The sequence below is a fragment of the Ranitomeya variabilis genome, chromosome 1 (assembly GCF_051348905.1).
Source record: "Ranitomeya variabilis isolate aRanVar5 chromosome 1, aRanVar5.hap1, whole genome shotgun sequence".
In the NCBI taxonomy this organism is placed as follows: Eukaryota; Metazoa; Chordata; class Amphibia; order Anura; family Dendrobatidae; genus Ranitomeya; species Ranitomeya variabilis.
In genome coordinates, this window is record NC_135232.1 from 820,250,912 (window position 1) to 820,263,614 (window position 12,703).

A 12,703-nucleotide genomic window follows, 5' to 3' on the forward strand; every position below is an offset into this window, starting at 1 on the left:
TAGCTTCCTTGCAGGACGTCTGGTCCGGGCAGCAGAGCAAGAGGTCCTCCACGTACTGCAATAGTACAGTCTGTGGATGAGGTGGTTGCCACTGCTCAAGAATCCCTGCCATTGCTGTTGAATAGATGGTTGGGGAGTTCTTTCCCCCTTGTGGGAGGACCGTCCAACAGTATTGTTTACCTTCGTGAGTAAAAGAGAAAAGATACTGACAGTCAGAGGGCAGGGGTACAGAGAAGAATGCATTTGCCAAATTAATGACTGTGAAACATTTTGTGACCGTACGGTGTGTGTATTAGGGACAATTGAGATCACACTCACTGCAACATCATTAATAGCCTGTAAGTCATGAACTATTCTGTGTCAGGGGAACCCTTGGGTCCTTTTTCTTCTTAATGGGATACAAAGGGGTGTTGCAGGGGGAAGATCTTTGCACCAGAACCCCTGCCTTAATGTACTCTTTAATATCCCTGCTCAGGGCCATTGATTTGACTAGGGTCAAAGGGGTATTGCTTTAACCAAAGAGGAGTGGTTCCTTCTTTTAATTTATCATGACAGGGGGAATGCAAGGAAACTGCTAAACTGGCAAATGAATGGAATTAAGTGTAACTATAATAGGGCATGATTTACCTGTGGTATAATGTGCACGTGGAAGACCCTGGCGTCCCTCTGCCCCAAATGTTTGTATGAAAGGGGACTTGTGACTCTAATACCCTCAGAAGAGTACTGTATGGTGACCTAGACAGCACTCAACTCTGCTCCCAGCAAATTCATAGGGGTATTGATTGTCACTGACAATAAGTTTGTAAGCACCTCTTGGCTGTCTCGTGATTCTAGTCTTATTTGTTTAGTCATAGGGGCTTCAGTCGCTTGTCCCTCTACACTCACGTATTCCAAAATCTCGTCAGTAATCATGTCTGGCGTTATCAAGTCTTTGTGTACCACAGTCCCGGCTGCCCCAGTGTCAATCAAGAATTCTGTCTCCTTCCCTCCCGGCATTGTTATGGTGACCATCAAGGCAGGACCAGGTCCGGAGAGGACAAGAACAGGGCACACGTTTGTCACTGGGTTGTCAGTTTCCTAGTCTGGAGGTGAAGAAGGTGGAAGATTGGTCTGAGTGTCCATTTCTTCACAATTCCAGCACTTCACTGTTTCTAAGTCCTTAGGTCCCTTACTATGTCTCTACTGTTTTCCTTGTACTCCAGCATACATGACACATTGTCTTATTGTCCTAGTTTGTTCAACTCCTTTAGGAACCTTCAGGTCTGGCTGTCTGTACTGCGTCTCGTAAGTCTTTGGTCATACCGTCAATGAATGTATTTACAAATATTTTAACATCAAGTGGGTTTATGGGACTGTTCCCCATGTCTGCCCATTTCAGCTGTAACCGTCCAAAGTACATCTCTACACTCTCTCCTTTTGTCACATCTGTAAAAGTCTTAATTATGTGTCCTAGTACGTCACCTGCTTTTGTGCTCACCAACTCTCTAGGTCTGCCCAGGTGTACTTATACGTCCATCATATTGTCTTTGTCTGTAAAATGGAAAAGGTTGGTTCTCCTGATCAGCCAATTGTTCTAGCATAGCTAGCTAGTCAGAGGGCCTCCAGGGATAATACTCCTGTATCTGTTTTACCCTACCTGATGTGGTTGGTTCTCTGGTGGTGGTGTGACTAGATGACCGGTTGGGGGGTGACATGACATGCTGGTCTACAGCTCCTTCCCAAAAGGATTACGGTCAGCCTGCTCCCAAAAGTTAATGTCCCAACTATCCACCAACCACAATCCTGTGTCAGCTTCTTAAGTCACTACATGTGATCTTGTCTGGACAGGATTCAGTGCAATTCTCTTAGGTCGGGTTGCAGCACAGATCATACAAGTATTTCTCCAGTCTGGGTTTGTCTGACCACAGTGTTTAGAAATCCATCTGTCTTGTCTGGGTCTCTGGTTATACAAAGGTATGACCGTAGCAGTAATGTGTCAGTCATAATCGGACTTTATCAAAACATTCATAATACACCTTTCTTCCGTCCTGCTGCACTCTCTCCTTTGTCTGTGCCTTTTTGAACATCCAAACATCCACTCACTGGCATTTTTGCCTTTTTCAATATTGGTTTCACATCTTTCACTGCTTCCTTTTTCAATCTGTATAGCGGATCCCATTGGGGCACTGACTGCACACACAGAACAAGTTGCCCATGGCTTCAACTTATTCCTCAGACAGCTCACCTTTATTCTGCAAATGCCCTTTTTAGTGTGCCTTACCATCTACGGGCGGCCACACGTAGCAAATCAGAGCGAGTGTCAAGATTTAGCGGGAAGGCTTTTCTTGCCTCTCACCCAGTAGACCTAAAGGATGTAGCGGGGATGGTTACATCCACCTATCACCCAGTAAATCAGCTGGCTAGCACAGCTCCATGGAATGGCAAGGTTCCATCCACCTAGCTGTGCAGTTGGCTACCTCCTCTGTTGATCCTCAATTTGCTATATCAATCACTCAACTTGAAGCAGGTGAATCTTTTACCAATCTTTTCAATCACTTACAAGTTTTCTTCTAAACTAGGCACAGTTCTATTGCTTTAAACACAAATCTCTCAGCATGTACTAAACCAAGGACAGAATATGCACAATTCCATATTCTTCAGCGCAGCTGCATGCCCCCCTTCCTCTGGCACACAGCACTGAGAGGAGAAATCACAAACAATTCGCGCAGGGGTTCGACTCCCTCCTCCCATATGGTATTCTGCACAGATAAGAGTTTGGCGTTTTACACACACAGAAACAGAATGCAGCAGTTTTCAGACTTAATCTCTACAAAACATTCATCCTCTCGGAATTAAAAACAGTTTCTCTATACAGGCAAATCACTGCACAACTTGAATAAGCTGATTCTGACCGCGTCCGGCCAAAACACATATAGACACATATAGAAACCTATCCAATGTCAAACCATATATAACACAGGTTTCACTGAATCTCAGATATAAATTAAATGTACATTAAAAATATCCACAACTCATTCATCCTGGACCTTCAACAACAGTTAGAAAAGTAATGATACTTATGTGATCACTCATTCATACATGCTCATTCAGGGATTGTTTTTTATTTTCCTTTTACTTTTCAGTTGATTTTTACAAGAAGAAAATCCCTTATCTCAATCACTCCACCTAATTCAGCTCAAACTGAGTTGAATAATGTCTTCTGTCACATACAGAGGACCACACCTAACGGAACCCCTCATCAATCAGGGATTTATCTATTTATCCCTTCTACTCATTTGCTCACCTCTCATCTCATTCAGAGGTTCTCATAGACATAGACATACATACATACATACATACATACATACATACATACATACATACATACATACATACATACAAGGCTCACACAGCCTGCCTATTTTGCACTTTGGAATTAACACAACTCTATATAAATAAAACTGCAGCAGTGTCCACTGACACTCTGAAAGCACTTTAAGGCCAAACAACAAAAACCACGGCCTTCTACAAAATACAGCTTCATATAATGTACTGCCAATCCAAAATGACCAAAATAACAACACTGCACAGAGCCTATCCCAGCTCTGTATTACACACACACTAAACAAATACACAACCAATTAGGATATTGACAAATAATACAGAAAACAATTATCACAATTATCTTATAACTCTATTATTCAACTCTCATACGGACATAAACAGACAAAACACAAAACTCACTGGTGATGTGGATTCTTTGAACCGTGTTGGCAGCCTTTTACCCAGAGGTATGGACAGATCCAGAAGAGAGATTGCAAGCGCAAAACAAATTGTAAGAATAACATTTCTCACGTTGCTGCAGTTGTGTTTTGCATGTCCAATCTCTCAGGAAGCTCCCACATACGGATTCCGAATAAGGCTGGTTACACGGCCCCCGTTCAGGCGCCAAAACTGTCGTAGCTGTTTTCATTCTGACCCAATGTCAGTACGCCAGATCACCAGGGAGAGCCAAATCGGGTAGTTACGCCAGTCATTTTACAAGCGCGCTTGGAGACAAAAAGACACCTCACACATATCCTGTGAGCAAGTCACTTTTATCTGATGTAATGCAGCAAAAGGCACTATTTTATACCATTTACAACAAATGTAACACACAATGTAATTCATGTAGCCCCCACCATCACCCAGGGTCATACTGACCTTTATTCCTCACAACGTACCAAAAACATGTTGTGACTGACTATTGAGAACATACATGATAAGAAGTGTAGTCTCCTTGAAGGGGAGACCATCCGACTACTGCGTTAAAAGATTCTAGTAATTCTAGCAATTAAAGGCAAGAGGCACTTAAAGGCAACCTATTAACCCTTCTATAACAAGTATAAGCCTAGGGTGGGAAATGCAGCAGCTATTGGAAAATTTCAAAACTAAAAATAAGTACCAATAAAAGTAAAATAATTGAAACATCAGTATGTTGTGTTTTTGAATATCCTTATTAAATCAGGAGCCCCATATAATGCTCCATAAAGTTCATGATGGGCCCCATTAAAATATGCCCCATATAATGTTGCATAAAAGGTTAATTAATGATGGCCCCATAAGATTCTCGATAGAATATTATGCCCAATATAATGCTGCACAAAGGTTGATGGCCCCATAAGATGCTCCATAGAATAATATGCTCCATTTAATGTTGTACAAAGATTGAAGGCCCCATAAGATGCTCCATAGAATAATATGTCCTATATGCTGTTGCTGCGATTTAAAAAAAAAAAAAAAAAAAAGACAATCTCACCTCTCATCGCTGGGCGCCGAGTGTCGGAGGCCTGAGCAGGCGGGGACACCGGCGTGCTATGGGGAACAGGTGCCAGAGTCGCTGCTGGCTCAGGCCCCTGACACTTGCGATATTCACATGTCCCCCTTCCACCGCCGCTGTGTCTTCCGGGTCTCTGCAGTGACTGTTCAGGCAGAGGGCGCGCACGAAACACGTCATCGCACCCTCTGACCTGAACGTCACAGCCAGAGGACGCGAAACACAGAGCCTGGCGGTGGAACGGGGACAGGTGAATATCTCATGGCTCACCCTCCCCATTATACTCACCCCTCCTGGCACAGTTGCTCTTTATGTCCCTGCTTCTCCGATGGTCTCCGGCGCGCTCCGGCTTCTTGTACCTGTGTTCAGCGGTCACATGGTACCGCTCCTTATAGTAATGAATATGCGCTCCAAGCCTATGGGAGTGGAGCCGTGTCCATATTCATTACTTTAATGAGTGGTACCTCGTGTGTGTGTATGTGTATGTATATGTATATGTATGTGTATATATATATATGTATATATGTATATATATATATATATATATATATATATATATATATATATATATATATATATATACACGGTGTATATATATACACACATATATGCACAAACGCGTGCATGCATACATACAAGCCCTCACATGGGTATGTCAGCTGAAGTATGGAAAAGTTATGGCTCTCAAAATATTACGATGCAAAAGCTTCTTGCAAAAAAAGCATCTTAGTGTGTGACAGCAGCCAAACATTAAAAAAATTGTAGATCTGGTATCACTGTAATCGCACTGACCCGAAGAATAGTTTCCTAATCACTGATACCACCTGCGGAACGGCATAAAAAATAAATAAAACCGATTATTCACCTTCTGTGGATTTTTCATTCTGCTTCCCAAAGATAGTAGTAAGGCTCAGTGCACATTTATCCTGCCCTCTACACTGAACGCTGACATCAGGGTTTCCTTGTAAATCTCTTAAATACGTAATTCAGACGGAACCGCAGGTGGAAGATTCCCTATAATGAGGCGGAGGCACTGTGAACGAATGTGTTAGTCTGTTTAGGCGTGCATAAAAACGCGGTCCACCATAGTTTTGTGCACCTCTGAAAGGAAGGCCACCGCTGAACAGTGGCCAGACTGAGACCAGAATAACTCTGCTGCCTCATTATAGTGATTGGATCCCTCCGGGGTTTAATCTGTCACGTTACTCAGAGATTTAGATGGAAACCTCAAAGTAAGTCCTCAGTGTAGAGCGCCGGATAAATGTGATCAGAAACATTATGTAAAATGTTCCCAATAAAAGCTTCAACTCAATCCACAAAAAAGGCAAGCCCTGGCTCAGGTCCATCATCTGTTAAAGGACATATAGGGGGCTTCCTATATACTGATAGTTTACTGGTAGTACAAAGGCTCTGGAAAAGCAAAATGGCTCCTTGCCCCCCAAAAGAAATTCAGCGAATTCTGCGCTCCGAAAACCTTATGCCCCCCCCCCCCCTCCCTTCTGAACTGCAGTGTGCATAAACCACCTGTAGTGTTCACATTTGGCAGGGGTATAATTTCCAAAATGGGGTCACTAGGAGGGGGGGGATTCTGCTTTCTAGCACTTAGTGGCTCTGTATATGGAGTCCGCAAGCTATTCTAGGAAAATCTGTGCTCCAGGAGGCAAATAGCGCTCCGTCCCTCCTGAGTCTCTCCATTTGGCTGAGCAGTACTGTACAGCCACATATGGGGTATTTCTGTATTTGGCAGAAATTTGTGGGATAAATTTTGGTGACACATTTACCCACCTTTTGTGGGAAAATCTGAGGCTAAAACTAAATTTTTGTGGTAAAAATGTACCGTATGCACCTAATTTTATCACAACCAACTGGGAAAACTTATTGACTTGAGTATAAGCTTTGGTAAGCACCATCATACTTAGCGTCTCTGCGTTCCCTCACAGGGTCTTGTTCGATCCCAGCAGTTGCAGCGGCAGGGCGATCACGTGTGCCCTCTACTAAAGGAAGTGAATATTCACTGCACTCCACGCCCATTCCCTGAAGTAGCAGGCACACATGATCGCCCTATTGCTGCAGGAAGCCGGCTGCGACTACTGTGCCCGCTATTAAAGAGACATTAAGGGTCTGTGCACACTTTGCGAATTTGATGCTACGGATTTGCAGCAGTCTTCCATGCGTTGTACAGTGCCATGTAAACGTATGGAAACCAAATCCCCAGTGCATTTGCTGTGGAAAATACTGCGCGGAAACGCTGCGGTTTATTTTCCACAGCAAGTCAATTCTTTGTGCGGATTCCGCAGCTTTTTACACCTGTTCCATAATTGGAATCCAGAGGTGTAAAAACCGCAGTAAGGCTACGTTCACACGTTCAGTTTTTTCATCAGTTTTTTTTCCTGTCCTGTTTTGAAAATCCGCAGCTAAAATTCAGCGCTGATTTTAGCTGCGGATTTTGATCCTTTTTCTTCTGCGGATTCCACTGCGGGTTTCCAAATGCAGTTTCCTATTGGTGCTGCTGGAAACCCGCAGCGGAATCCGGAGAAAGAATTGACATGGTACTTCTTTTTTCCGCAGGCAAATCCGCGCGGATTTTCCTGGGGAAAAAAGGATCGTCGGCACAGCGGATTTTGTTTTCCATTGGGTTACATTGTACTGTAACCTACATGGAAAACGGATGCGGATCCGCAGCTGAAATTCCGCTCCGGATCCGCACCAAAAAACGCACCGTGTGAACATAGCCTAAATCCGCAGGTAAAACTATTTAGTGCTGATGAATGACAAAATGTAACAAAATGGATATAAAGCCAAGGGGAGTGTTTATTTTAGCAAGCCACTGTACTGTGCTTATTGCAGTGACAGAAGCCTCTTGGAGTGCTATTTATTTCAGTATGATTACATTTTTTTTGTTATTGCAGCCAAATTTAAAAATAAACAACAAAACTTTCCATCGCCATATTTTGAGAGCTACAATTTTGCCATATTTTGAGAGCTATAAATTCGCTATATTTCTGCCGACAGTGTCATGTGGGGGATATATTTTCTGCAGGACAAGATGACTTATTTATTGGTACTATTTTCGGGCACATAAAATTTTTGATGACTTTCTATGCCGATTTTTTTTTTTTTTTTTTGAGGCAAAATGAACAAAAACAAGTAATTCAGGTTATATATAGTTTTTAAAATATAAAAACTCATATAGTTTGCGCCTATACATACCATCTGTACCAATGAAAAGGGAGAACATATTTATTAGATGTATATTAAAATAGGTGCACCGCTGGGAAGGAGGCTGAGGGAGCGTTTGTCACCGGCCGGGACAGTACTGCTGAAGATAACTGTTTCCAGAGCTGCTGCTTTGATTTTTGATTTTTACTTCTACCAACTTTTGTATAAAGGGGGACTACAGGAGGAAGAAGAAAAACCCCATGCTGTGGACTTCAACATCACCTATAAAGTAGTAAATACAGCATTGCCTGCCATTTGCAGTTTTGACTGGGAATTGATGTGCATGAACAGTTGAATCAAGAAATTTATACGAACTAATCGGACTTTAGATTTTTAGGTATTATTCATTCGAATGACTTTTTAGGCATTTTGATTATTTAATCCTGTTTTAATATACATTTAATAAATATGTTCCCCCTTTTTTATTGGTACAGATGGTATGTATAGGCATAAACTATATGAGTTTTTATATGTTTAATTTTTGACAACTTTGTGGTGTTGTCCTGTTTGCAGCAAAATACCTTTCCAGTTGCACTTGCACCCACCTATATATTTACATTTTATATATGTTTTTGTTTTTCATGTGTTTTATTTTTATTTTTTTATAGAATATAGACTTGTTTATGTGATGCTGCCTTCTGAGAGCTGTAACTTTATTTTTCCACTGATAGAGCTGTATAGTGTCTTTTTTATGCAGTTCAAGATGGCATCCTCCGCCATACAGTGTTTTACTATTCAAATTTTTTTTTTGTTAACGTTTTATTCCACTTTTTGTTTGGCGGTATCATGAAGCATTTTTTTTTTATATGCAGTGTTCACTGAAGGGGTTAACTAGTGTGTCCGTTTTATAGATCTTGTCATCCTGGATGCAGCGATGCCAAATGTGTACCTTTTTTTACTTAACGATGTATTGATTTTTTTTTTTTTTTGTGTATTTGGTTTTGATTTTTTTTTTTTTCTTATATTTATTTTGTGCCTCTGGGACTTTAGCCTTTTGTTACTCTGATCGTTGCAATAATGCATTGCAATACACATGTACTGCAATGCATTATACCTGTGAGTGTTAAACTGGCAAAACTCCTTTTAGACCATGCTCCTGGCATGGTCTAACAAGCCACTGTGGCTGGCAGACCCGGAAATCGTCATTTGAACTCCGGGTACTATGATATCCTTCTGCGATTGCATCACTGGGGTGGAAGAATGAGTCCCCTTCCTCTGCCAGTCTTCTAAATGCTGCGATAGCCGAAGATCAACTTTCACTGAAGCCGAGGGCCTGGCTGCGATTTTTCGGACATATAGTTGTGTCAAATGTCATGCAGGAAGTAAAATACATCAAAATGTTGTGTAAAAATGGCTCAAACACCATGATTTACTCATAATAACAATGTCCAACACTTTTATTAAGAAAAGGGTTAAAAATGATGAATCTGGACTACGTGTTTACATGACGATTCAAGCACCATAGTTTCAAAAATGAGTACTTCACAAATATATATGTGCTTTTATGCAGATTTTTTTTTTAACTGTGTAATTCTTTCCCAAACGCAGACCCAAAGCTACATTTGTGACGGTGGAAGAAAGAGGCTCCAGTTTGAGTGGCTGGGTTTCTCCTTTTAAAAAGACAACTGTTATGTCATCTTCTACACCTGTACAAGCTAAACGGACTCCAACTCCAAGTAAGACAAATAGCAGCACTACTATGGATTTAAGGGCTTTTCAGAACTTTAACATAAAAAGTAAAGGTTCGGATGGTTATAAAATGAGCTTTTTTCATTATTTTAAACTAAAGATCTTTTATTTTCTTAAAGTGGAATACTCTTATGCTCCATTCCCAAGATGACTGGTGTGATTTAGACGTTGCCGATTTTCTCCAGCATTTCTGCACCTATTGCACTGATGGTTGCTTTTTTTTTTTAATGCTGTTTTTTTTTTTTTTTACTTAAGTTTTTATCGTGTGTTTGACATTTTGGTTTGTTGTGTTTTAAACTTTTTAAACTAACCTGCTTTGTTTTTGATCCTTCGAGGTGTTTGTCTTAAGGAAAAACTTTATTGATTTAGTAATGTGTGGATTACACGTGTTTTTGATGCATTTCCGTAGCGGAAACTCACTAAAAAAAAAAATCATAAAAATCATGTTCATTTCTTACTTGTAGATTTTCTGCATCTAGTGCAAGTGTTTGGGAAGAATCTGCACATAAAACTCTGCAGACCCGCAGGAGAAATTGACATGAAGACAGTAGGCATGAGATTTCTATAAATCCCATCCGCTTTAATGAAACTGTAAACGTTTTTTTGACACAAAAATACAAAATGTCAAAAACTCACTAAAAGCCAATGATCGGTACACAGCCTTAGGGTATGTGCACACGTTGCAGATTTTGATGCATTTCCGCAGTGTATTTGGATGCGTGGAATTGCCTCATCCGCCGTGCTTTGGGCACAGAATGTTAATCAATGGGAAATGAAAAAACGCTGTGCACATGGTGCGGAAAAAAAATGTGCGGAATAGCAGCGTTTTATTTTTTCCTTATTTTCTTTTGCAGCGTTTCTGCACCCATTGACTTCCATTGAGTCAGTCAAATCCACAGCAAAACCGCAGACGTTAAAAAGATCTGCAGTTTCGCTGCGAATGAAATGCTGATCGGGAGGAGAGAGTGTGTGGGCGGAGCTGTGTGTGTGTGTGTCCCTGTGTGTGTGCAGGTCTGTGTAAGCAGCCATTGTCTGATGGGATTACTGCTCCCATCCGGCAATGAATGCTCACAGTGACAAAATTGCCGATGATGGGAAAGTAGCCCCATCAGACAATGGCTGTGTTCAGTAGTTTAAAAAAACAAAAAAACAAACCATACAGAACATACAACATACAGGACAGCACATAACATACAACACATAACAGACTACATACTTACCAAACACCTAGTCCTCGAAGCCCTCGATTCTCCTGTAATAAAAATAACATAATAAACCAACCTATACTTACCTTTCTGCCGTAGTCCAGTTAATAACGAGGGTCCCACGGCGATCTCCCGTGTAGAACTGTTACATTGGGCGATGTCAGCGCTGTACAGGGGCCCCGCGATGAACTGACAGCGGAGGTAATCCTCTGCGATTTATATCCCTTCACAGCTGCCGGGAGAGAGGTCACTTAAGTTAATTTTCTCGCCGGCAACGCTGTGTGAGAAAATTCCCACGCAGCATTGCCATAAAGCGACAGAATGAACTAAGGTAACCTCTTCAGTGATGCACTGCAGGAGCCATTGTCTCCTGTCAGTGTGTTACTGAAAGCCCTATAGAGCGGTGACATCACCCGATGTCTCTTTTATATAGGGGAGGTCTTCGTGGGACCTCTCATTATTAATTGGACTGCATCGGACAGGGAGTATATGACTGGTTTATTATTTTTTGCAAATGATCGATGGTGGTTGTAAGTATGGTGAATTTAAGAATATTAAAATACTTTTTTCTGGCTGTGTGTTTTTTAACCCTTTCACTACTATAGAATTTTTAATGAATAGGTGTCTTTTTGATGCCTCTCCATTACTAACCAGGCTTGATGTCATCGTACAATACAAAGGTGACATTAATCCCTTATTACCCTATATGCCACTGCTACAACGGAATGGCAAGAGAGGCTAAGTGCCGCCATTTTGGGGTGGCTGGGTGCTGGTGTTTGTAGCCGGGGGGGAGGGTCAATATCCATAGCCCCCCTCTAGGCTATGAATATCTGCCCGCAGCTGTCTGCGTAGCCTTTCTGGCTATTAATTATAGGGGGACCCCACGTCATTTTTTTGGGGGTCCCCCTATTTTAATAGCCTTGGAAGATCCATGGGTATCACCCCCCTTCCCAGGCTATAAACATCGGCCCCCAGTTGCTGGCTTTCCCACTCTGGACTTGAAAGTTGTGCGGAAGCCCACAGAGTTTTTTTTTATTTATTTTTTTTAAATTAAACAGATATTGCATTCAAAGAAGTTGTCCACTACTATAACTTTTTTTTTTCATAAATCTTGCTATTATGTGCCACTGAAAACATCCACTGTGTTTATTTTAGCAATATATTACCTTTTATTATGCTGTAGCAGCACATCTTCAGTGCTGGATCCAGCTCTCATGGGGTTAATCGACACCTTCCTTTCTCCTGACTTATTGTGCTCTAATACTACAAGTTCCATGATGCACTGTATTGGCCACTAAGCCCAAACCTAGCACACCCACTCCAAAACACACCCAAACCCCTCCCTCTATCTTCAAAAAGATTTGTGATGTCATTTCTGTCCAACCTCCTCTTTTACCTTTGTCCAACCCACACTCCATTACACACACAGATAGACAGATAGATAGCTAGATAGATAGATAATATAGATAGATGGAATTAGATAGATATGGGATAGATAGACAGATAGATATGGGATGGATAGATAGATACATACAGAAATATCTATATATCTATGTCTATTTCCATAGATATGTCCATATCCATAATAATAATAATGATTTTATTTATATAGCGCCATCATATGCCGCAGCGCTTTACAAATTATAGTGGAGACTTGTACAGACAATAGACATTACAGCATAACAGATATCACAGTTCAAAATAGATACCAGGAGGAATGAGGGCCCTGCTCGCAAGCTTACAAACTATGAGGAAAAGGGGAGACACGAGAGGTGGATAGTAACAATTGCTTTAG

General features: G+C 41.3%; 1 protein-coding gene across 4 annotated transcripts in view; it reads left to right on the forward strand.

Moving 5' to 3' along the window:
• The window catches only part of CENPC (centromere protein C), a 316,155-nt gene that overhangs the window by 156,271 nt on the left and 147,181 nt on the right, over positions 1–12,703 (forward strand). For all 4 annotated transcript variants that reach the window (XM_077275003.1, XM_077275008.1, XM_077275016.1 and 1 more), the window contains one exon: positions 9,563–9,690. In XM_077275003.1, coding sequence (XP_077131118.1) covers positions 9,563–9,690 — 128 coding nt within the window. The remainder of the gene's footprint in view (positions 1–9,562; positions 9,691–12,703) is intronic.